Below are 27,249 nucleotides of genomic sequence, written 5' to 3' on the forward strand. Positions count from 1 at the left end.
AGGTGAGCTGGGGTGGGGAGCGGTTCCTCTCCCTAACCTGATGTAACATGGTCTCACCTATAACAGTGAGATTTTTCGGCTCCCATGGACCGCATTATATCGGGGTAGAGGTGTACAATATTTTCAGCAATTTTAGAACTTATGAACTACTGTCAGGCATAGCTGTACTAGTTCCTGCAAGGTTTAACCAAGGGTCCAAAATTCCAGCTCCATACATCAGAGACAAAGGAACAACCACCACTACCACAAGCTATAGGGGAAATGCATTTTAAGGGACAATCTGGCTACTCACTGTAGCAGCAACACATGCTCTCAGAGATTAGATATTAAAAAAGAGAGTAAATGAAACGGAATCTTTAAAAAAAGTGATAGGAGAATGTCCTAAATACTGGAAGCTTGTCTGAAGTTGACCACTAAAAGTAACTGCAATGCCAACATAAAGGCTTGAGTAGCAGAGTGTATTACAGAGGAGCACGAAAAGGAATTCTGCTGTGTTACTCAAGGACACCTATAGTATTAGCTGACCCACAGTTGCCTGTGGGTTTGGGAGTGAACCTTAGCCTCAGAACTTCGTTCTTGAGGATCAATAAGATGCCTCAATAGTGAAGCTGGTACAGTGATTTCTGCAAATCACTACTGTACATCCTCCTATCAATTTAAGGAATGGAGGCAAACACAGCAGCCCTACATAACACTGTCTAGACAGTTTTTCTATTTCCCCTTTAAGTCTGTGTGTATCTTGTACACAGCAACAAGGAAGAGAAAACATTTTTAAAGCTAGTAAAAATATGACTGGATTCTTAAACCATGAAAACTGCCAGTGGGATTCAAGGATAGATTTGGTACCATAAATTACTTCGTCAATTCTTTAAATTGACTGGATTTCAAAGTTCACTGTCACTTTCAAAATATTATTAGATGAGTAAAATTTTAGAAATCCTTAAGTCACAACTGAGAAACCACACACTAAATATGACCATTTGCTACTGTAGCAAAAACAAGCTGCCAAGCCCTTCATATGCCCTAATCAATTGTCAAATTTCAATTCTCTCACTTTTTATTCTCTCTCTGTTTTGTACTACAGTTCCCTTTCCTTGCACTTGGGTATCTTAATCAAGGTAAAAACTGAATCAGTAGTAAACTTTAACCAAGGGAAAATTAGAGCTTGATCCTGCATCATACAAGTTGATTTCCCTGCCCCCACATTGACCCAAACAAAACAGGACTGAGGCCCTAAACAGCAATGCATGGGCATCAGAAGACTAGGACTTGTTTACTGTGCCATCCATTCATAGTTTTATAAAACTGAATTATACACATTGTCATTAGTTCTCTCTAAAACTGGCCCTATAAACTTTACAACAGCAAAGGTGGTAACAAAAAGAAGAGATTTCTTTAAAGTGATTCTCTACTGACTGAAAACCTCTAAGCGTTCACTGTTTTAGGAAGGTTTTGTCCATCCTATTCTTCATATACAACACAATTATACTAGCAGGCAGTGACATGACTGAGTTTTCCTGACTGTGATGAACACACAATGGTTGGTAAGTCAAGTTTGAGGCTTGTCAATTTTGATAGCATTCCTAAGGTGTTCAGATACCACAGGAATGGCTCCAGTATAAAAACACATGGAATAAATGTAAAAACATAAGTGACTTCAAGGAATAGCAATTGTATGCTCATAAACTTAATTTGCCTGTTTTATAATGCTACTTGCTAAAAATTCTATGATAGCAAAAAAGTTAGTTCATAACAAGTCTCCTTTTCTCTGTAAGATAACATATGCAGTACATTCTTTTTAGTGAAGACCCAACAGAATCCATGTGGCAGTTAAAGCTAAAACCTCAAAAAAATAACCCTGACGGACAATTCATCAGTAAGAGAACAGTTTGAGTAGTCAGACAAGCCACAACATAGCAACATCCAGTATTAAATAGATTCTGTAGCAGGTAATCACACTCAGTTATAAAGCAGCACAACAGAATCAAACATTTAAAATTCATTTAAAAAACAAATGAACACCCAGATAACTAGCCTGATGGATGCAACCCACAGCAATATGTATAGGCAGGATAGCATATAGAACTAAACTTGCTTTGACAAAAATTCTAGATAAATACTGACATAAGTTAAGATCAAAGCAAGTGTTTTTCTTGTAACAATCTTATTTTTTGAAATTAGTTTATTATGATGAATATATACACCAACACTTCATAAGTAATTATGAAATATAAGCCACACAGGTGGAACCACCTATAGTTAAAGTTCAGGCTGAACTCTCATGTCTGCTGCAGGCTGAGTTACTGGAAAAAAAAATTCAAAAAATAAATTTAAAAAAATCCCACAGTTGAAACATTTCCTAGTGTTAGGCAATTTTTTAAAGAATTTGGCAAGTACAGGCTATATTGAAGAGGGTTTATTTATGGTATCGGGAAGAATGGCAAGCAGCTTTAAAAATATGATGCCATAGTGGCCAGTTATATACATTATTTTATTAATTTATTTGCATTTATTTTGTATTTATAGGGGCACACATTGTTATAAAGAAAAATAACTTTTAAAAAAGATAATAGTAGGAACAATACATATTTATAGACCCATTTTGATTACATCAGTTATCTGTGACTACTTCTGGGGCGAAGAGGCAGGGTGGGGAAGGGTAAGAATGAATGCTTACAGATATCTGGGGGCGCCTTGAGGATGGTTAGCATTGTTCTCTCTTACCGATGAGCTAAATTATTATGTATTGACAGAAGTTATGCATTTTCAGCAGGATAGGTTTGTTTGGGTTTTTTTGCGCACGCACTGGCTGAATTGTAACTCCTTCCTGACACTAGCATCAGGACAGGAAAAATATATATTTTTGCCCATATTAAAAAATTCTTACCACCATTTGAGATGCTTTCAAATCCATGCTCCAATCATGTCAGCAATGTACCTTTTGCTATCCTTGTGAAAGTCTGCACAAATTTGGCCAACATATCAGAATTTTGGGGGGAGGAGGGAAAATTGCAGTTTGGACATTTTCGGTAAAAGCTGGTAGAAGCTGTCAGCCTTACAGTCAGATTTTATATGCACTGAGCATACTCTATTGCCAAGCAGTTTCTACAGGCCAGCTGAACTGCACATATGTCATCCTCAAATTTTGAGCATGCCTCACCATAGAGACAAACATTTTTCCCCAACAGTTGTGTCTTCCCAGCAGCTGGGAGGAACTTTGATACCAGAAACAGCAGAAAGACTATATACTGTTTTCTCAGTGCTACTCTGCTAGCGCTGAAGCAGCATAAGGGGATGACAATAGCAGAGGTCGACTGTGGAAGAGGAACAGGAGCAGAGGGAACAGAGACAGAAGGATCTACGTACACTCCCCACCAAAACCTGGAATGGAAACCAGTATTCCCCTGCTATCTAGCAAACAGCTGTGAATCCCACTGGCAGAAGTTACACTAGAACCTCAGAGTTATAAACACCTTGGGAACTGGAGACTGCTAGTAACTGTATGAAACTTAATGGTTATTTCAAAAGTTTACAACTGAAAGTGACTTAATACAACTTTGAAGCTTTACTATGCAGAATAAAAATGTTGCTTTCCATATTTTTTTTTTTTAGCAGGTTACATTTAACACAGTACTGTACTTGCTTTTTTTTTGGTCTCTGTTGCTGCCTGGTTGTGTACTTCCAGTTCCAAATGAGGTATGTGGTTGACTGGTCAGTTTGTGACTCTGGTGTTTGTAACTCTGAGGTTCTACTGTACATCTCTTCCCCCTCTAGTGGCTGGCCCATACAGAGGTAACAGCTGACTACCTGCTACTAATTTCACTGTTGTCTCAAGTGGTAGAAATCTGGGCTGTGGATCTAATATTCCCCAAGCCCTGCACAAATCATGTGGTACCATACCACATGGGCTAATATTTCAGTTTTAAAAACAAGATTACTCAAATGCTCAGAGTTTAGGAAATGCCAGAATTAAGGATGCCTATACACTCAACCAGTGCGTGATCATGTAATTAGATGCTGTATCATAATGTATATGCATGATGGGCCAAATTAAGATTGCACAGGCAACCTGAACTGATGTTTCCTAAACTTTTAAGTACTGACTATGCAACCCTGTTTCCCCCCCCCTCATGTTAAGGTTTTTGCGATAAACACAATACAAAAGATATTTTCCATTACTAAGAAAAAAAAAAAGGATCAACGGATTGGTTTTGTACAGCTTTTCAACCGTTGAAAACTAAATTTGATGTAGTGGAGCAAGTTGTAGAACCCACAAACACTGATAGGGGTTGAGGTGGTCAAGAATGAAAATAAAATTAACACCACTACTGGCCTGTTCTTACTGTACTAGACCACTTTTGAGTGTCGCATGTTTGATTTGTCAAATCTAATAAGGAAGTAGCCACCTCTCACTCAAATGTATTTTTAGCCTCAGGTAATCCTTCAAAACAGCAATAGTAAGGACATGTGTAAAGATGTAACTTCTCAAGGTATCCGATTCCTGTCCGCCACAAAGACTAAAGAGTAAAACAAAAAATTATTTGGCATTGATAAAAATTAAATATTTAAAACAAACACTATAACATTTGGGAAATGGAAACAAAATATTGAGAATACTGTGTTATGGATCCAAGTTCTTGTTACTCTAACTGCTTGTTTCACAGGCTCTTTACATGAAGTAATCTAGGAAACAATGGAGTAATTTGACAGCTAGTATTCATGTTTTTTGAAGGTTTTATTTAAGAAAACAATGGAATGATAGTCATTTTAGATTTAACAGATGCTCTTTTGTGACTTACCTAGCAAATTCAGCTAGCTGCTTGGGGTCTGAAAGGTCAATGCCAGGTATTCCTCCAGGAGGAAGTTTCTTTCCTGTCATGTACTCTGAGTAATCAGGTGGAGAGTTCTCGCCAATGATCTGTTCTTCCACCACTGTTTCATGGTCAATGTCTTTTTTATCATCTGAAACAGACAAAATATCCTGGATGTTTACATATATTAAATCAAACACCACGAATATTAGCTTTAGGCATCTTGCATGACCAATATTTCAATGCAAATTAGCTATTGCAACAAGTAAAATTCTAATGTTCTCCAACCAATGTCAGTGCACTTCTAGACTCCTATGCTACTTGTAAGGAGTCAACAGGAATCAGTTCCACAAGTTATAAAAAAAACACAATACACATTTTCTGAGGCGTGGTGAACATATGCACACACTTTTTTTTTTTTTACTAGATCTGTATACACATCTAATAAAGTGCAAGTTATGGGGTATCACTAGAACATCCTAGAGATGAAGCATACACTTAACTGGTGGATCTTGGAGTGTGCAAAAGTATGTATTTAAAAAAGGAAACAGGTATGCCACAACACTCAAATAAAATGTCTGGGGTAAAAGTACATTGCACCTCCACAGATCACCTTTGAAGGCAAAATACTGAAGATGTGGTGGAGGATTTTAGTAGCCAGAGCCAATAGGTACGTAGATGATCACGGAAGACAAAAAACACATCTACCTACCTATTCCTGACCAGTTTCCCTGCAGCAAACCCAAATTTCTCTAGCTTAGGCCTGGTATACACATAAAACTTAGGTCAACCTAGCTACGTTGCTCAAGGCTATGAAAAGTTTTGCACCATGTGTAACCTGTTTAGGTTGACCCTATCATCACAGCTAGATCAACAGAAGACTTCCTCCATCCACCTAGTTACTGCCTCTCAGAGAGGTAGATTACATACAGCTATGCAAAAACTCCTTTCATCAATATAGGAAGCACCTACACCATGAGTTCTCAAACGTCATTGCACCACAAGGGTGGAGCCTGAGCCCCGTTGCCTGGGGTGAGGGTGCAGCTTGGCCTTCAGCCCTGAGTCCCAGCAAGTCTAATGCTGGCATTGGCGACCCATTAAAATGGGGACTCGAACCACTTTGGGGTCCCAACCCAAAGTTTGAGAACTGCTGGTCTATGCTGTGTAAACTTGGCCTAAACAGGATATCTTAACTGTCTACTTTGGCAAACTGCCAACTCTGGGTTGTTTTTTTCCCCTCCCTATAAATGACAGTTTTCAGACCTTCATATAGGTCCAACAAGTAAAATGCATGAATCAGTGGAGACAACTCTGTTGGCTGCCTTCCTAATCAAACAACATGAAAATCTCATGCACATGCTGAGGGGCTTCCTCTTCCAGCACGGACATCAGACTGTGCTCCCACTTCCCTATCCCACTGTGTAAACAAAGGAAGGGATCATTCCGGCCTTTGATCAGAAAGCTGATTAGGGAGTATTCCTCTCTACCAACTCTGCAGGTCGTCCTTTGGATTCCCTGTTCCCACCAGGCCTGGGAGCAGGGAGGAGTCGCTGGTGATGCTGCTCAACACTCACCCCCAAGCCTGCTGAAGTGGTAGAGATACTAGTTTCTCTTTACTGATGTTTTAAAGCCCCATATCCAGCAGGGGGAGCTAGCTAATAGCTCTCTTCAGTGTGGAGAGGGCCTTAGGGAAAGTACTGATCTCAGGCCAGGTCCAGACTACCCACCGTATCGGCGGGTTAAAATCGATTGCTTGTGGATCGATATATCGCGTCTAATCTTGACGCAATATATCGATCCCCGAGCGCGCTTATATCGATTCCGGAACTCCATCAACCCCAACGAAGTTCCGGAATCGACACAGAGAGCCGCGAACATCGATCCCGTGCCGCCTGGACGGGTGAGTAATCCGATCTTAGATATTCGACTTCAGCTACGTTATTCACGTAGCTGAAGTTGCGTATCTAAAATCGATTCCCCCCCCCAGTCTGGACCAGCCCTCAGAGTGTTTCCCTGCCATCTCTTCTTCTCCCATCCACAAGGAGCCTTCCCAAAATACAGCGAGGATCAGAGTAATGAAACATCAGGTATGATGTTAGCAGGTGTGGGGTAGCTTTACTCTGTTCATAGTACCTCTAGCACAGCTCACAGTGGCTATGTCTACACTACTGTGTTAAGTCGACCTATGCTACGCAACTCCAGCCACATGAATAACGTAGCTGGAGTCTATATACCTTAGGCTGAGTTACCGCGGGGGTCTACAACTCAGGGGGCAAGGGCTCGATGGGAGAAAATCTCATCGACTTACCTTACTCTTCTTGTTGGGGGTAGAGTACAAGAGTCGACTGGAGAGCAACCTGCAGTCTATTTGGCAAGTCTTTACTAGACCCTCTAAATCGACCGCTGGTGGATGTCGCAGCCCTAAGGCCTCTATTCTAACATGATGTCTGTATGGCCAATTGTCAGTCATCTAAAAGGTCACATTGGTACCGTGTGCAACACTGTGGTGCTGTGTGTAATCTTAAGGTGCGGTGTACAACATTAGAGCGCCGTGTGCAGTTTCCTGCTCTTTTTGCCTGGTCACCTAGGGGTCAGGTTAGTGCTGTGTGCATAACACCAGCGTACCGTGAGCAAAGGGACCCAATCTGACCAATCGTAGTTCAGTTCAAACGTTCAGATTAGGGTTGTGTGCAAAACCATGCTAGTGTGCTGGGTGCAGCTTCTAGTAGCTTCTAGTGTACTGTGTGCAGATTCTATCTACGTAGAGGGCGCCAGCTCGGAGCCTGGAAGGTGAAGGAGCTAGGGACCAATCAGATTTTGACAAGTGTAAAAGAGCCTTTGAATAAAACCATGCCTCGTGCCGGAATCTGCAGGAGTACCCACATACTGACTAAAGGACCTGATCAACCCTTCAGACAGGGGTCTCCTTCCAGATATAGCCGGCTTGGGACGTGACGTTTATTTTTCAAAGTTATCTTCTACGAATTATGGATTCGGTATGCTTCTGGTGTCTGTATTGCTGGTCAGCTGCACTTGGAATAGGGTACTTGCTTTCTAATTTTTCTGTGAATACTCTGTGCTTTGCTTAGTTTTTTCTGCAGAACTGTATATTGTTCTTATTCGGTATAAAGTTTGTGTATATAGCATATGAAAGCTGAATTGTTGTGTTAATAGCTATTGTTGGTTTATTTTATAATATTTTAATGTACGCACAGTTGGTTTAATTTGGTGTATTTACCTTGATTTTTAAAGAGCAGATCATTTTGAATTATTTGGTTCCTTGTTAATGAATGTAAATAGATTGCTTCAAGTTGTGTAAATATTTCTTGTTCTAATAGTACTGTTAGTTGGTAGAAGTGCTCCTCCCCAGCCCAAGTTGCAATTTTCTTCCTGTTAATAAACGGCCACGTGGTGTTTTGAAGTTTCAATTTGTCTGGTTTTAAATTTCCCTCTCTCAATTAAAAAGTTCACCAAACCCGCATTAGGGACGGACAGTGGATTGATCTCAGAGCACCAATCCCTGCTGTAGTGTAGACCTGCCCCGTACATATAGTGTTAGAAATAACCTCCTTGCCAGTATAATCCTACTTCCACTGCCTTGCTTGTTTAGGGTAGCTCTGTCAAACCACTTTTGTCCCATGAGTGAGCCCCAGAGCCACACCAGAAAGATATCAACTCCCACTTTATAACACAACAGTGAAGAGCGAAGACTCAGTATAAGAGAGGGCAGATACAGCTCCCCCATTTTAAGAAAAGGCAAGGCAAAGGAAGTCGAAAGAAAAATGTACTAGATGGCAGGAGTGGAGAAGGAGAACAACAGTGAACAAGAAGAAAAAGGAAAAAAAGAACTAGCCTGGGTTAGTATGTGCTAGTTATTCATATTACAGAAGCACAATAAAATGCAGAAAGTAACAAACCATCATTGTTCAGTAACGTATAGAAGAAAAAAGACTACCGAACGACCTCCATTGTAGGAAGTTTCTCTCTTTTCTTTTATCTATGTGTTGAAAAATACCAGAATGACAACTCTCACCAATTTGTAATGCCTGCTTTTATACTATGCTACACCAATCTATTCCTAGAATTGTTACTGCTAGTTTGAAGTTTAATCTGATCTACCAGCTCAAATACCGTTCACTTAAATGTTTCACGGTAAAAATGAAACACTTTTCTAACAAAATGAAAATGTGTGTTAAAGAGAAAGCTCTAACATACATATTGAACAAAATACCTAGAAAGTCTTCCTAGTCCTCATATTACAGATTCTCCATCTTTCTCTCTAATAACTGCTGAAAATACTATATACATTTAACTAAAAGTGAAAGTACAAAATGTTTAATATATCTGTTTTCCAGCACCTACAAGAGAAGACACCACTCTAATTTAGGAAGGTATTATAAATGCAGAAGCCGCAAGTTTAACAATATGTTCTTCCAAATGGTTAGTGGTTTGTGAATAGCATTAATTGACATTTATGACAGCAAGAAACATTAAACTTCCAGGAAGTTTATAGTTCTGTATTTCTGAATTAAGTTTTATACCTCCTGAATCCTTGGAGCACAATGAGTTTTGATAGCCTCTCTTGTTTAGCTAATTCTATACCTTCTCCAAACTTCCACTCTGAGTTTGGTGATATTTACAAGAGACAAAGGTTAGTTTGCATTTTCAGCCTCACATCAGATGAACTAGTCAATAAGAAAATTGTATGCATATATTCCTAAACAGTATCCTTTCTCCTAGTAGCAAGAGCCACAGATTCTATAATGCTCACTTCCCCCAAAGCTGTAAGAATTCAGAACCGTCAGAGACTACCTCAATGATATGCCTCTCCTTCTGAAGAGTCTGCCAACCAAGATCATTCCACAAATATGCTGAAAACCATGGTCTACATGAGTAAATTACTGAGTAAAACACTAGTACTATGAGAGTTCCTACCACAAAGGATGAAAACTTTGTTTTGGTACCTAGCAAACAGTGATCCCTTCTTTTAGCTACAAGGCTAACAAAAAACAAACAAACAAACAAAACCAACACTATCTGTGGATCTTGCCCAAAATTTTCCTTCTGGCAGGTAGCTAGTAAATGTTTCAGCACAGTAGTTTCTATAGTTTTTACAATGGAATTTCATCAGCATGTACCCAAGAGTGAGAAAATTTTCCAATTTAACAAAACCAAATAAAAACAACTATGCATAAAGCAGCTCCTGCGACACTACAGCATTTAATATCCTCCCAAAGACAGTAACAGATCAGGCTTGCACCTCTATTACAAAGTACTTTATAAGTGAATGAACAAGACCACCAGGTAGCTGTTTGGGAGATATCTTCTTAGGAAGCATACATTTCCAAAGAGCCAGTTACTGATGTTAGGGTATTTCTCTGTAAGCCATGGTTCTTACTCTGGGATTGGCTCTAACCACAATCCTTTCCGCACGCGCACACGCAACCTCTTTCAACCTTTGCTAGCTGGTTCATGTAGGGCTGTAGGCAAAAGCCCAAGTCAGGCTTTCAGTCTGACTGGTAAGCCAACACTTGTAGTAGGAATGCAGGCTAAACTACCTTAGTGCTGATAGTCCCCCCACTGTCTTCACAGAATCAGATATATATAGGGCCAGAAGGAACCTTCCCACTATCCACCCTGCTGACCATGTCCAGAAAGACAGACAAGATCTCCCACAATTCACTGGGAAAGATGCATATTGCTGCAGTAAATTGAGCTGCTTAAAGAACCATGGGATATGTCCCCAGAAATCCTAGTACCACAAAGGTGAGTAAAGCACTAAATGAGCCTCATACCCAGGCTAGGCTAATCCATATGCTGATCAGCAACTAACTCTACAGTAATTTGCATGGGTGAAGACAATCTATGCCTTGTATCTCATGCACTAGCTGATGCACCTAGATATTTCAGGCTTCAAGACTTCTGTCCCTTACAGCCATGTGAGAGCCCTGATTATCTTGATTTTCTCAAGATTTTGGATTTGACTAAACATATCTTTAGCACAGTGTCCATATGCCAGGTGTGCCACAGCTTTTCAGCGATAACATGGGACAGGACTAGCGTGTGCTATCTCCTGTGATTTATGGACTCTAGAACTGACTTCATGGATGAATGCCAGGTTTGCCCCCAAGAACCACTTTATCAGCATGAAAAATGCACTACCAGCACTTTAAGGAGAGAGTGTCTAGTTCCAATACTCATCTGGCTGACATGACTGCTAACAAAAACACAAAAAACAAACGAACAAAAAAATGACAGAGGGCATACAGAGATACTGCCTTTTAAGAGACTCAAAAGAGACATTGCAAGAGGACATTTAGCATGATGCAGACAATCCAAAAGGGAATTCCGAGTCTCTGCGGAGGACACATTAGAGAGGATGTTTGGATAAAGCTCCATACCTGAGGTGGAAGTTCTTCCTACTGGACATTTCCAATACGACGGATATATGTGATACATATTTTAAGCTGGGCACCGACAAACTCCTAGTGACACTAGCATGAAGGAAAGGTGTTCACAACAGTAACTCAAGTTATGCTCGAGCTAACTTGAATATGGACAGAATATGGACCCTGGACTTCAGAAAAGCAGACTTTGACTCCCTCAGGGAACTGATGGGCAGGATCCCCTGGGAGAACAACATGAGGGGGAAAGGAGTCCAGGATAGCTAACTGTATTTTAAAGAATCCTTATTGAGGTTGCAGGAAAAAAAAACCATCCTGATGTGTAGAAAGAAATAGTAAATACAGCAGGAGACCAGCTTGGCTTAACAGTGAAATCCTTGCTGATCTTAAACACAAAAGAAGCTTACAAGAAGCGGAAGATGGGACAAATGACCAGGGAGGAGTATAAAAATATTGCTCAGGCATGCAGGACGGAAATCAGGAAGGCCAAATCACACTCTGAGTTGCAGCTAGCAAGAGATATTAAGAGTAACAAGAAGGGTTTCTTCAGCTATGTTAGCAACAAGAAGAAAGTCACTGAATGAGGGAGGCAACCTAGTGACAGAGGATGTGGAAAAAGCTAATGTACTCAATGCTTTCTTTGCCTCAGTCTTCACAAACAAGGTCAGCTCCCAGACTGCTGCACTGGGCAGCACAGTGTGGGGAGGTGACCAGCCCTCTGTGGAGAAAGAAGTGGTTCGGGACTATTTAGAAAAACTGGATGAGCACAAGTCCATGGGGCTGGATGCGCTGCATCCGAGGGCACTAAAGGAATTGATGGATGTTTGCGCCGAGCCATTGGCCATTATCTTTGAAAACTCATGGCAATTGGGGGAGGTCCCAGATGACTGGAAAAAGGCTAATGTAGTTCCCATCTTAAAAAAGGGAAGGAGGAGGATCTGGGGAACTTCAGTCCAGTCAGCCTCAACTCAATCCCTGGAAAAAAATCATGGAGCAGGTCCTCAAGGAATCAATTCTGAAGCATCTGGAGAGAAAGTGATCAGGAACAGTCAGCATGGATTCACCAAGGGCAAGTCATACCTCACTAACCTAATTGCCTTCTATGAGGACATAACTGGCTCTGTGGATGAGGGGAAAACAGTGGATGTGTTTATTCCTTGACTTTAGCAAAGCTTTTGATACAGTCTCCCACAGTATTCTTGCCGGCAAGTTAAAGAAGTATGGGCTGGATGAATGGACTATAATGTGGATAGAAAGCTGGCTAAATCGTCAGGCTCAATAGGTAGTGATCAATGGCTCCATGTCTAATTGGCAGCCGGTTTCAAGCAGAGTACCCCAAGGGTCAGTCCTGGGGCTGGTTTTGTTCAATATCTTCATTAATGATCTGGAGGACGGCGAGGACTGCACTCTCAGCAAGTTTGCAGATGACACTAAACTGGGAGGAGTGATAGATACGCTGGAGGGTAGGGACATGGTACAGAGGGACCTAGACAAATTAGACAATTGGGCCAAAAGAAACCTGATAAGGTTCAACAAGGACAAGTGCAGAGTCCTGCACTTAGGACGGAAGAATCCATTCACTGCTACAGACTAGGGACCAAAGGGCTAAGAAGCAGTTCTGCAGAAAAGGACCTAGGGGTTACAGTGGACGAGAAGCTGGATATGAGTCAACAGTGTGCCCTTGTTGCCAAAAAGGCTAATGGCATTTTGGGCTGTATAAGTAGGGGCATTGCCAGCAGATCGAGGGATGTGATCATTCCCCTCTATTCGACATTAGTGAGGCCGTATCTGGAGTACTGTGTCCAGTTTTGGGCCCCACACTACAAGAGGAATGTGGAAAAATTGGAAATAGTCTAGCAGAGGACAACAAAAATGATTAGGGGGCTAGAGCACATGACTTATGAGGAGAGGCTGATGGAACTGGGATTGTTTAGTCTCCAGAAGAGAAGAATCAGGGGGGATTTGATAGCTGCTTTCAACTACCAGAAAGGAGGTTCCAAAGAGGATGGATCTAGACTGTTCTCAGTAGTACCAGACGACAGAACAAGGAGTAATGGTCTCAAGTTGCAGTGGGGGAGGTTTAGGTTGGATATTAGGAAAAACTCTCTCTAGGAGGATGGTGAAGCACTGGAATGGGTTACCTAGGGAGGTGGTGGAATCTCCTTCCTTAAGAGGTTTTTAAGGGCAGGCTTGACAAAGCCCTGGCTGGGATGATTTAGTGGGGAACTGGTCCTGCTTTGAGTAGCGGGTTGGACTAGATGACCTCCTGAGGTCCCTTCCAGCCCAGATAGTCTATGATTCTAACTGTGTTGCGAAGACACCCCCTATCATGCAAAGTATTTTACTGATTTTGGTGCAACTCCACTGTGTATGCCAGACATTAAATTACAGTGACATTACAAGGATTCTGTTGTTGCATTTTATCTGGAAAGTGAAAGGGTAGAGATTACATTGTCCAAATATCTTCTCAAGTGGCAGCCAGCCAGTTCGGAAGGAATAGTAGAAATGGTTATGTTTATTAGGTTCGATTATTAGGGTCTTCTGTGCTCTGTGGCGCAATAGGACAAAATTCTACAGCAAACACTCCCAAGTGCCATGAAAAGAACCCTTAACTTCTGCAGACAGTATTTTTGTCTAGCTCTCCATTAGATACCCTTCATTTCCATGACCTGTTTTTTCCAGAGCCTCGTTATCTGGCTCCATCAATTACAGAGCAGGGAGAATATACTGTAATTCAAATAAATCCCACTTCTAGGAAAACTGGAGAATGTAAGGGAGCTGCAGGAAACTCCTAAAAGGACAGGACAGAAAGTCGCTGGTTGCTTGGTTCATTAAATGCCAAATTCTGCAGCAAAAAAGCCAAATTCTTGCATCCCTCCCTCCCCCACCAATCCCCAAGATGCCACAAATTTTGCAGTCTTTGAATCTCCTGATTGAGCGTTTCAGGCCTTCTGTAAACTCAGGAAGACAACATTCCATCACCTTATGCTCAATTTACCTTTTCAATATTATCTACATAATCACAAGGTTAGAATGTTTGTTTTAAAAAAGTTAAAATACTGGAATAAAATTCCGTGATAAAGAATGAATTCAATGGCTGGGGAATACACAGGACCCTCTGCTAATAGTAATGTTCTCTTCAAGCCTTGCCATCAGAATCAATCTCCTGCAACATGCTGACTTTCAGCACTGTCCTGGACAATGGCAAGAATGGTTAAAAGGCATAGAAACAGATTTCTGTGGCAGGACTGGTACAGCACATCTGTGGCCTCTGCTCACTGATCTCTTCTGGCAAAACGGCTTCTTAGTTATTATGTTTGGAAAAAAAGAATTGTTGCTAGCTTACTAAATTCTCTACTTATGTGCCAAACTTCTTGTTACAAGTTCCATTCTGCCTCATCTACTGTTTACCTAATTGACTGTTTGGTTGTTTAATGTTCATTGCACATATTGTGAACAGGGTACTTCTCTGCCCAGGTCATCCAACCTGATTTAGCAGATCACTAGAGATGCATGAATTGATCAAGTGCTGCACATATTTACCTTGTCATGGTTTGATTTAAACATTTATGTGAGGCCACCATGAAACATGACAATGCCACTTAGTTTACCTCTCCATGTCAACAAACATCCAGTGCAAGGGAGAAGAAAGCTACAGTGTAAGGATCTGGGAACTGGTGGTACTGTGACTTCATCCTCCATTAAGGTGGACTACCTATTAGTGATCAAGGTAGTATGCAGTCCACCTTGCACAGAAGTTCTTACACCACTTATAATTATTCCAAGATACACACGTTGCAGCAGTAGCCAGAAACCTCACCGGTTTGAGGTGACCAGTCTGCTCCTCCCTAGCCAAGCAACAACAGTTCAAACATTTGTCACCTCCAGATAGTATTTTGTTACACTCCACCTGGGGCTGATCTTGAAGGGCACCTGGTCAAAAAAAAAAAAAATAAAAAAAAAATAAAAAACAGGAGGTCAAAAAATGGAGGGAGAGTGGCAATAAAGAGTAGAACATGTACGTAAGGCACCAAAAGTAGTGTTTGCATGCACGTCTATGCTCTCACATACCCCTTGTAACAGAGCAAAAGCACCAAGATTTTATTTTAAAAAACTAAGCCAATAAAGTAGCATTAAGCAAAGCAGAACACAACTTCAGCTACTAAGCAAATGCTGAAGATGTGTTCTTCCCCCCATTCACATACGCACCATCTATTAATGAGAAATTGAAAATTAGACCTTAGTATAGGAAATCTCACACTGGTCTAAGTCCTGGATTGGTACCAAAAGAGTACTACACTTGTCTAAACAATCCACACCAGATTGAAGGCACTTTCTCTCTGTCTGCCAGAGCTAGAAATGAATGCTAGCCACCGCTGGAAAGACGGGTGCCCACCTATACAGTGATGGACTCATTTCCAACTGTGGCAGTTGAAAAAATACCAACTTTAACTTAAGTCATTCTAATCAACTCATGCCTTAGCTCCCCATCTCCATTACAACCCAATTTTAGTAACTGCTACCTCACGCACAGAGATGGCACAAAGCTTTTTAAAGCTACTTGAGGCTTAAGAAAGAATTCCAATTTTCAATGGAAAATGGCAACAAAAACAAACATTTTTTCTGTATTTCACAGGGTTGCTTAACCTCTTCCTGAGCATAAAAAAAGCTACTCCTCACAACATATTCAGCCTATGGGACCCTAACCTTTCAGCATTGTGCAGGATGCTGCAATCTCGAAGGTATAAATATGAAAAGGAACCATCTATAAAGGATTTTTTAAGATAGATTTGTATCTGATTCTTAATGATGTACGCAGGAGTTCTGAAAAGTTCACGTTCTTGATCTTTCTAAGAGGAGAGATAAATCTGATATTTAGTTTTGCTGGAGGACTTATGGGGTGTGTGCTCTCATTTTAATTGTAAGGTGCAAGTCTTTAACTGGACCTTTAACAAAAAAACACCCTTTCTCCTATATGTTAATTATGCATTATAGTTAGTTTTAAATAGATGATTAAAATAACTAGAACAAGTTGACTACAAACTGAAAGACTAGGACTCTAGTTTAGAAACAACCAAGTGAGAAGCAACTTGATAGGTATTTAAAATAATTAATGTTACAAGTGTGAGATTTATCCTCACAACTGAAAGACATTACATTTAAAACAAAGGAAAGAAAATATTTACAGTGTACAGTTAGCATGTGAAAGGGTCACAAATTCAACAGCAGATTAATACTTAAAGATCCCAAAAACATCCACTGTTTTATGAATCAGGATTAAAAAAGGTTATTGTCCTCTGCTTTAGGGTATAGGCCAATCACTACTTGCCTCAACTGGGAATAAGTTCTCCAATAAGCATCTTATTCCATAGTTGTCCATTACCTGGAGATTTTTGCACCTTCCTAAACTATGAATCAGGCACCTTCCTGAATTAGATGTCTGGTGAGTATGGCAACTCCTGTACTCCTAATGACAGACAGCACTAGATGCTGGAGAGGGAAAAACAACCCAGAAGAAAGAGTCAGGAGTCAAAACCTCCTAGATGCTGTGATGTGAGGCTGAACATAATCTTAAACTGAACTTTAAATGACCCACCCTCTAACTTCAGCATAAAGTCTCAAAATAAAACTCAGGAAGCCCACTGAAATGGAACCATAAAATTACCAAGAATACTACAATTTTTATAGTTCATGTATTTTGGCCCTCTCAGACTACTACATCTTGTACTCCCACGGATATTCTGTGACAAACAATTAAAAATTCTGCATATTCTATTTGTCAAAAAAATCACACAATACACCTCTACCTTGATATAATGCGACCCAATATAACATGAATTCCGACATAACGTGGTAAAGCAGCACTCCGGGGGGGTGGGGGGCAGCAGGGGTGGGCTGCACACTCCAGTGGCTCAAAGCAAGTTCAATATAACGCAGTTTCACTTATAAGGGAGTAAGACTTTTTGGCTCCTGAAGACAGTGTTATATCAAGGTTGAGGTGTATAACCACGCCAGTTTCAATCAGTTTGATAATTTATTTCAAAATGCCTGTCAGCAAGTACGTCTGTAACAATACAAGCAGGAAGAAGTCCTGTAGCACCTTATAGACTAAGAGACATATTGGAACATGAGCTTTCATGGGTGAATACCCACTTTGTCAGTCTGTTAAGTCTATAAGGTGCCACAGGACTCTTTGCTGCTTTTCCAGATCCAGAATAACATGGCTACCCCTCTGATACTTGATATGTAACAATACAGGTCACCTCCCCACCAAAAAACAATCAAGAAATGGTTTTTTTTTGACAAACAGATTCCTAACGAGGCACATTAAATAAATTACTCAAAGTTCTATATTAAACTACAGAACAGGAACATATTTCCTACTTCCCTCAGAAGCAAAGGCTTGGGGGAGTCAGGGGCAGAGGGAGAGGCTGAGGGAGAGGGAAGGAGCCTGGGAATGAACCTGGAGGGTTGTTGGGTGTGGGTGGGAGAAGTATGGAACAGGGTTTGGGTGGGTTTTGTTTGTTTTTTTTGTCGGTGGTGGAGGACTGGTAGGGAGTTGGGGAGCCTCACCCATGCAGATCCTGGCTAACCCCTAGCCTCTCTCATTCAGTCAGGCAGATAATTTGCCTCATCCCCATGTGTCCCTGCAACCTCCCATCTCCCATCCCCACGTGCTTCTGCAGCCCCCTCCCATTCAACTCCTGGTTCAATGCTGTCACCCCCACTAGCTCCTGAGCCCACACTCCAGTCTGTCCCCCCACTAGCCCTTCTGAATCCCAGTATGTGACACCCCCTCCCCAGCAGACTCACGTGCCCTGCTCTGTTCCCGCTGTGAGGAATTCTGTTTTTCCCTGTTCCGCTCCACCCAGTGGCAGTCATCTCTTCTGGCACCACAGCAGCCCCTGGTGGGCGAAAAGTGTAACTGCAGCACCTCTCCAGTAGAATCTATATGCTGCAGAGGATGGGGGAAAAAAATCGGGGGGGGGGGGGCAGACGGACATGAATTCTGCACAGGCACAGAATTCCCCCAGGAGTAATCTTTATGTCAACTCCTGTCTGAGCATATGACACTTGAAAGTGTGTTTTTGAACACAATGTTCAACAGCTGAATGGGATGGCTTAGGACTGGTCTACTCACGGAAATTGCAAAATGTAACTGAATCAATGCAACTCTTTGGTGGTATTACCAAATTAAGATAATCAATTTTAGCTGCTCAATCCTGTTTTAAGAGGCCTCACAGAAGTAAGTTACAATTTAGAGGCTAATTTAGTTGAATCCATGCAATGTGTGTATACCAGGCCCTAGTGTTCTAAGCTTAGTGTTTAAAACAACAACTATTTCTGGAGCCACAATTTCAGTACTGTCTTCCCCAGTCTGCAAAGAGCTCCAGTGCTGCTCAGAGCTTTGACAAGCTTCAGTAAGAGTGCAATCTGACTGGGGTTTTGTAAGTTTTTACTGCTACTATCCAGAACCCAGCACTGGCCCTATTCATTGAAGATAAGGACTCAAATCGAAGCTGGGAGAGTGGAGGGCAGAGGTAGCTATGATGCTGGGGAGGAGGTAGGTGTAGAATCTCATTTCCCCAACTCATTCTCCCTATAACCAGGAAGCATCTAGTTATTCCTTCTCCTTGCTAGCACTTCAAATTTATCAGGCACCTTTTAGCCAGATGCTAGCATGAAAGACTGCGATCAACCACAGCCCAGAAACAGCACCCTGCAGTAGAAATCCTGACATCCTCTCCTTTCCACCCAGTGGAGGGAGGACTCCAGATGCAATAGCTTGGTGAGACAGGGCCCCTGGTCACCATCTTTATCAGTCTTTGGCTCATAGGTTTAAACCTCTGGCTATAAGGCATCTGAAAAAAATTCCCAAGCCCTGTAGTTGACTGAGTGAATGGGTGGTTGATGGAAGGAGACTGATCAGATAAACAGTATGATAGTGGTTAAGTTTTGGAATGAGACGGGAATAGGACTAGAGTGAAGAGAAAACAGAATACACATTGCCAGAAAACAAAAGTTGTAAGGTGTCAGGGAAACATCAAGAAACACAGAGGGGGAAGAGAGAGGCAACTTGACTCATTATAGAAAGGAAAAAAAAACAAAAAAAAATGTTTGCATAGCTCCTACCATAACCAGGCTCCGTCCAGACTGCAGCCTCTGGGTGCTACTACAGTATATATTTTAAATAATATAGTGGGGTCTGAAGCCAGCAACAGAAAACAGGTATAACAAAAAGCAACAGATCTAGTTATAAAAAAAAGTGTGCATTCTTGTGCCACAAAAAAAATCGCAGAATTTTCCCGGTTTGTAAGAGAATCAGGGCCTTTTCCTCTCTAAAACAAACAGTACCATTCACCACACACGATTTTCTCTGATCATGAATGGCACCAAACGGGTACGTTGGAGAAACTATGGACAGTGCAGAGAGGCTACTCAGCGTAGGAATACGCTTGAAGAGTTTATAGTAGTTTTCAAATATTTCAAGAAATATTTAACAGATCAGAGATCATTGTCCATTGTCCTTCCACACATATGAAAGGAAGTAAGTCCCAGATGCAAAGCTGAAGTTAGCTTCAAGAACTGCCATAAAGCATTACTGTTTTCAAACTAACATTTTATTTAAAACCAACCTTGTGTTTGTCAAGTTCTGACACAGCAGAATACAAAAGGAGACATCAGAGCACTTTTATGGAAAGCCTAAATGGTTACCAATAGTGCTGCAACTAACTTAACCATACAACAAAACTAAATACTCAACTTCCTAGGTACACAGGCTCACATCTAATAGATTACTATACATGCATGATTTTAGAAGAAGTAAGGCAATGCTCATTTGAAGGAAAGATTTGAGCCCTAATTTAACAACACTGGTTTATCAATCACTTTAACAGCACTTTAACAGGAAAATGGCACGTGCTGTTCATTTATATTGCTCAACAGCAGTGGTCACCAACCAGTCGATTGTGACCGACCGGTTGATCCTGGAAACTCTCCCAGTTGATCACAATCTCTAGCCGCTAAAAGTCCAGCAGTATAGTAGGGCTGTCACTAAGGCAGGCTCCCTGCCTGCCCTGCCCCCACGCTGCTTCCAGAGGCAGTCAACATGCCCCTGCAGCCCGAGGGTGTTGTAGTGGAACTATGATACCCTGGGGTCTCTGCACACTGCTCCTGCCCGCAAGCACTGCCCCCGCAGCTCCCATTGGCCGGGAACAGGGAACTGCAGCCAATGGGAGCTGAGGGGGCAGTGCCTGAAGAGAGAGGCAGCACAAGGAGCCATATGCACTGCTCCTGGGGCACATGGGCCGCTTCTGGGAGCGTCATGGGGTCAGGAGCCTGCCTTAGCCCCACTGTGCTGCAACTGGGAGCCATCTGAGGTAAGTTTCCCCTGGAAGGAGCCCGCACCCCAACCCCCTCCTGGAGCCAACCCCCCATACCATCTCCTGCACCCCAAACCTCTGCCCCAGCTGGGCCCCCTCCCAAAGCCAGCACCTTATATCCCCACCTGCACGCCAACACACTGCCCCAGCCCAGAGCCTCCTCCCGCACCCAAATTCCCTCCCAGAACCTGTACCCCAAACCCAGCCCTGACCCCCTTTCTGGATCCCACACCCCACCACTCTGCCCCAGCCCGGAGCCTCCTCCTGCACCAAAACTCCCTCACGGATCTTGCATCCCAACTCCCTTTCCCAGGCTCAGCCCAGATCCCCCTCCCACACTCTGAATCCCTTGGCCAGAGTCCACGCCCCCTCCCAAACCCAAACCCAGTGAAAGTGAGTGGTGGAGAGCAACTGATGGGGAGGAGGGGTGTTTGAGTGTGGCGGGACCTTGGGGAAGGGGCAGGGTAGATCTTGGGTTGCACTTAAATTCAAAAAGTGATCTTGTGCGTAAAAAGGCTGGAGACCACTGCTTGACAGTGTTTGAAGGCAGTGTCCTTGTTCCTCTTTGAAACCCCCAGATGCAAGCCACACAGAATCCTTATCTTGACAAACCACTTGTTTATTTTTCTCTCTGATGAGTTTTTTACTAAATTTCTATGTCACACATGAAGCTTACCAGGTAATTACGGACCTGTTTCACAGTCTGACCCAATTTAAGTTAAAACTGTGCAATGGTGCAAAACATTTAAAAGCCACTAATTTAAACCTTGTTTAGTTGAAGTATGCAGTGTCAAATGTCCTATTTCATTATCTTTTATGATAACAGTATACTACTAACACGCTTCTACCCTGTTAAGGGAGATGGAGTTTTTGGGTATGCTTCTTGCGGAGTTATTCTGGTATCCATTTGGTTTATAATCTGGAACTTCTGAAAACAGACTTAACAATTAAGTCTCAGGACTATAGGTCACACAAGGAATGGACTAGCCTACTGAATAGTCTCGATGGCCCTCACAACAGTAACGACGTTGCTACAGCCAACTACACTGTACACAAATGCATTATTGTAGTACTTCAGCGTGGGTAACGTCTACATTGACAGGAGGGGCTCTCCCATCTGTGTAATACACCTCCCTAAGAGGCAGAAGCTAGGTGTACAGAAGAATTCTTCCATTGTCCAGCACTGCTATGTCTCCCGGGGTGTGAATTTTTCATATCCAATAGTCATACATGCAGCTATGCCAGTAAATTCCTAGTGTAGACCAGCCCTAATAAAGAAAGTAGCCCTCATTTCTAGCAAAAGACTATTACTATAATTAAAAATAAGCACCGAACACCATTAGATTACAGTCTAAATACGTGAAGTGGTTAGTTATGCCAGTATAATTCAAAATTTCTGATGAACTGTTACAAACAGGGACAGATTCTCCTTATTAGCATAAGGAACAGAGTCCACTGAAATCAATGGAGTTTCTCTCATTTAAACCAGTTTTACATTAGGGTATCAGACTCATTCGTTATATCTATTGTACTTCATTTAAACCAAGTACTAATCTGTATGTATAACAAGCTTTAAACAAGCAACCTACTGGGGCACTTTGAAGTGCAGAATTCAAATGCACACCAGCACTTGCTAACAGATGTTGACAATCTCCTGTAGCCTGTTAACTCAGTTGTCCCCCGATCATCTGTTTTCAGCTATCTTAACAGTACCCTCAATTGACCGCAACTAGATATAGGCTCTGGCTACACTACACAGCTTACAGTGGCAGATGTGTTAAGATGTATTTTTTGTTCACACTGTCTCTTCTACCTGCTTGACCACTGTTGCATTCTATGAGTTAAAATTCAGAGTACAAAATTTTGTTAAAGTTATTACAACACTCAAGGTGAGTAGTAGTTATCAGTGGAAGATGGAATTCCAACCTCTTCCTCGAGACTCATACAACAATCACATTAAAACAGCCAGCTCTTCATGAACAGTGTACACACACACACACACACACAGTTTTAGCAAATAAATGATTTACTAATATATTTTGCTGGAGGGCAGGTGTTAATGTGATTCTTACAGAGAAGACAGTAAGAATTCTGCACTGATAGGCAACCTAATTTATTGTCCATCTCTTCCAGAAATCTACAACACACTTCAAAAATAAGGGGGAGAAAACAATATTTGAAATAAAAAGACATTAGCAAAGCCGGAAACAAAATCAGGTCGATTCCTAACCCTGCAGGCACAACCTTCCACCCTCCCTATCATAAAAGGTTAAAATCTTGTATCATGCTGGATTTTACATTTATTTTCTAAGAATTTCTTTGACAGGTGAATTTTTTTTTGTATTTTCTCCTAAAACAGAGATGAACTGAAAAAGCTTCTGACACAGTTATTATCAAATGGGAAAAGGCAGAGCTGAAACATTTCCAAGCGTAAGACAGGATCCACAGCCAAACCCTCCCCCATCCAACATGCTGCCAGGGACCAAGGCTTCTCTGACATAAGATCCACCCCCTTCCTGCAGAGTGGCTGACAGAGATCCAGGCTCCTATCTTGGGTATTTCTAAGGCCATTAACACTTCTGTAGCTGAGCACCCACTAGATATAGACAGAAGACGACCCCCCCCCCCCCGCCAAAATCTAAGAAAGGTGTTTTCCTCTCTTAGCCTCCATCCTCATGTCAGGCAGAGGATCCACCCACACTCAGCCTCTCTTGCAAAGAGCTTGACTCAGTGCAGAGGCACAGCAGGGCTGGCTCGCCCACAGTGCTCACTCGGAACGAGAGAAGTTTTATGTGCCTCAATGGGGTACAGGCATCCACCCCTCGCCAGGCAGCGCCCGGAACGCTCCCACTGCCCTGCCGACCAGCTTGCAGCATGAGAGCGGAGGCAGGCGGTGCTCAGGCAGCCATTTATCCTCCTCCGCCCCCCTCATGTAACGGTCACGGGCTGAAGTACACGCGTCATCCGGGGCTGCGGCCCATGTTCAGCATTAAAATGCAGCCCAATGGGGCCCCGGGTGTGCGGCGGCCAGAGGGGAGGGGAGGGAACCGGCAGCCAGAGCGGGACGGGGCGCTGGTGGAGGCGGCTGCGAGGGAGCCGGCGCGGCAAGGGGAGCAGAGGCGGCGAGCCGACGCGGAGGAGTAGGAGTAGGGAAGAGAGAGAGCCGATGGCAGGGGAGAGAGCCGGGGAGAAAGAGAAGCGGGGGGAGGAGATGGAGCCAATGGGGGGCGAGGAGAGGCGGCTGGGTTCACCCCGCACCGTGCCCGCCCGCACACCCCGCCTCCCCCTGCTGCAGAAACTACGCCATTGCGGCCTAGTCCAGGAGCCAGCGGCGCGCTGCCTCCCTCTCGCTCCCCCTCCCCCCCGCCGCCATCTTGGCGGCCGCCGCCATCTTTCCTTCCCCCCGCCGGAGCCGGGCAGGAGCAGGAGCAGCAGCAGCGCAGACCCCGCCATCTTTTCGGGGGAGCCGCCATACTTGCCCTGGCGATGAACATGGCGGCGCCCATCACACACATCAAAACATGGCCTCCCTTCAAAACAAAACCGGCCCGGCAGAGCTGGTGGGCGCCCGGCGGGGCCTAGGGCCCGGGGAGGGAGGGGCCCGGCGCGCACTTACCCGAGGCCCACATGGTGACCGAGAACTCCCCCTCCAGGGTCTTGATCTGCACCTGCTTCTGCTCCCATTTCCTGCCTCCGCCGCCTTCGGCCCCACCGCCGCCTCCCCCGCTCAGGTAACTCTTCTTGCTGCTCTTCTTTCCGCTGCCGCCCTTCTTGACGCGGCCTCCGGACGAGGACGAGCCGCCACCCCCACCACTCTTGCTACCGGCGGCGGCCACGGTGACCAGGGTCTGCTCGATATACTCGTCCTCCCCGGCGGGGGCCGGCACCGGGATGAGGATCTGGTCCTCGAAACCGTCGTCGGCCCGCAGCCCGTCCGAGTCGTCTCCCCCGACCACCTCCTCACGGGTCTGCACCAGGATCACCTCCTGGTGATGGTGCAGGTGGAGCTGCCCCCCGCCGCCGCCACCCGCGCCGCCGCCTGCTCCGCTGGGGTCTCCGTCCGAGACGAGCGGCTGCAGCGCGATCATGGGCTGGTGGTGGTGGTGGTAGTGATGGGGCGGGTGGTGCGGGCCGCACTCCTCGCAGCATTCATCCTCATCCTCCTCGTCCTCATCCTCCTCGCCGCCCACCACGGTCGTCTCGATGGTCTCCACCGGGATGGTCTCCACCTCGATCTCGTGCAGCTCCACGATCTCGGCCGGCATCTCCGAACCGTCCGTGGCGATGTACAGGGTGTCTCCCGAGGCCATGGCGGGGCGAGGGAGGGGACGAGCGGGCAGGGGGTCCGGTCCGCTCCCCTCGGCGGGCAGGAGACGGGGCTCGGGCTCCTCTCGCTTCCCTTCCTTCTCCTCCTCCCCCTTCCACACAAACACCAGGCAGCTCCTCGCAGCCAGCGAGAGGGAGGCAGCCAGCCGCCAAATCCCGGCTACGCTCCCTCGCGAGACTTCCGCCGCTACCGCCGAGACGGACCTCAGCCCCTGGAGGCTGCTGCCGCCGGGAGTCACCCCCTCACGCTAAGCAGCCTATCATACCGCGCCTAGCACCGGGGACACGCCTCTTCCACCTGACAGCCTACTGGAGAGCGTCTGGCCCCGAGGCCCCGCCTTTTACCGTAAACAGCCTATCGCTGGGGCGCAGGGCACGCCCCCGTAGCGCCCCTCAGCCTATCCCTGCTTCTTGCGGAAGACCCGCGCCGACAGTGGATAGGGAGGAAGCTGTCATTCGCTCCAAGTCCTTTCTTTTGCCCCTGCTGAGCGGAAACGGTCTAGGAGGACGGTTGCCGGGCTCGTGACCCCGCTTCCCCCCAGGTCTCTGTCACGGGCCATGCCGGAGCTGCGAGCGCCGCGGGGAACAAGCCCCAGTGCTGAGCCGGGGTGAGTCGCCCCCGTGGGGCTGCTGCGGGGCGCTCCCACCGCGTCCCTGGAAACCCGGCCGCACCGGCGGGAGGAGCCGACTGTGGTTCCAGCCTGTTCTAAAGAACCCGAGAGCTCGCACCTCCCGTCCGCGCGCTCCTGGCCTCCGAAATCCTGGCTCAGCATAGCTGGCAGGCGGCTGTGGATGTTTCCCTTTATTATTGCTAATGCTAGGGTCAAGTAGCGCTCTCCAAAGCGAGCCTCATGCTGAGTTTCTAACGCTTTCTAACGAAGTTGCATCTGATTTATAGTGAAGAAAAAGCACTTGCGGCGATACCGTTTTAGTATGTTACAGGGAATGGCTGTTTTAAACAGGATGACTCGCCCTGGCCAAAACAACATACAAGTGTTAACCGGAAGACGTGCACCTTAGCAGGAGGTGGTTGCTTTGGGATCTGTGCAACAAGAAAGACAAGAGGGGAAAACTATTGTAAATCTACAGTACTGTACAAGCTCCCTTAATTACTTTTACCGTCACTCTCGTTAAGCTGGCTGCTGAAGGAGAAATCCTATACTTGTGTAAAATCAGTTTTGGATCAAAAGTGAAGAACCCCTGGCAAACTGCAAAATAAACGGCTACTTACTTGCTGTTGTCCATTTCAAGGAAAACAGATAGGCTTTGTCTGCTAGACTATTCCCCCTCTACTTCATGAAGTGTCTCACTCATCAGTAAGTGGACTGGGAGCACTAGTGTAGACTGACTGCTGTCTAGCCCTTCTGCTCAGAGCAGGTCCAGGCAACAACAATCAGTAACACCAGTAGACAGTGACCTGACTACTCTCCTATCTTTGGTATTATTTAGGTAAATTTACAGTGATAGAAACTGGAGTGTTTTGTTTTTTAACTTTCGGCTGGTAGGACAGTAATGACTGAGCTTCATTTAAAGTCATCCTCTCAAGGAGGATAGTTGGGAAAACCCTGTAGTCTATTAAACAGATTAAACAATGTCAATTTAAATTTGGTTCATAGTTTCCAGTTTGTAAGCATGAGTTCCTTTTAAACATAAAAGTTTATAAAAATGACTCAACTTATTTGGAAATTCCACCCTAAAATTGTTTTAAAACTAAGTTTCCAGTACTGAAAACATTAAAATGAAACTGACTAAACAAAAGTGAAACTGATTTGATTTTCATTGTCCACCAGTAAAGTGACAGCAAATGGATTTCAAAACATTTCGTTTAATATTCTGTTGTTTGTAACAGGTAAGAATTACTGCATGATTATGATGGCTGTTTCCTTTTAATCCTTTCTGTTGCCCTAGGCCAAATTTATAAATAGTGACACTCCCTCCATTCTACTCCACCTAATTACAAATAATAACCACCCCACCAACCTGTGTAGGCTGCCTAGTATACTTGTGCCAAGTTCAGCAGATATGAAAAACTTCAGACATAAAGTTCAAGTGATCAAAGAGCCTTACTGAAACAAGATGAAATCATATCAAAACAAGTACTATGAAAAATTAGCTGTAGCTTTTCAATGTGATATTAAAATATGTAGTAAATGTAGACTGCAACCAACAAATATCCTTATTTCCTAATAACTTTCCCCTCTGATCCTTCCTCCTCTGTTTGACCTGATCTGCAACTCTTTGATTTTGGTAGGACTACCACACAAGGAAGACTTGTGGAATTGGGCCTTTAGGCCCCAATCCTGCATTGAGATCTGCCAGTGCAGA

At 44.0% G+C, this 27,249-nt stretch overlaps 1 protein-coding gene across 1 annotated transcript in view; it reads right to left on the minus strand.

Annotated features, from left to right (window-relative positions):
• Window positions 1–27,012, minus strand: part of YY1 (YY1 transcription factor) — a 51,797-nt gene extending 24,785 nt beyond the window's left edge. The window contains exons 1-2 of the mRNA XM_030558760.1: window positions 24,215–27,012; window positions 4,800–4,962 (exon numbers count right to left, since the gene is read on the minus strand). Of these exons, the coding sequence (XP_030414620.1) occupies window positions 4,800–4,962; window positions 24,215–24,908 (857 nt within the window). The 5' untranslated portion in view covers window positions 24,909–27,012. The remainder of the gene's footprint in view (window positions 1–4,799; window positions 4,963–24,214) is intronic.
• Between the last annotated feature and the right edge of the window lie 237 nt (window positions 27,013–27,249).

The sequence above is a fragment of the Gopherus evgoodei genome, chromosome 4 (genome assembly GCF_007399415.2).
Source record: "Gopherus evgoodei ecotype Sinaloan lineage chromosome 4, rGopEvg1_v1.p, whole genome shotgun sequence".
In the NCBI taxonomy this organism is placed as follows: Eukaryota; Metazoa; Chordata; order Testudines; family Testudinidae; genus Gopherus; species Gopherus evgoodei.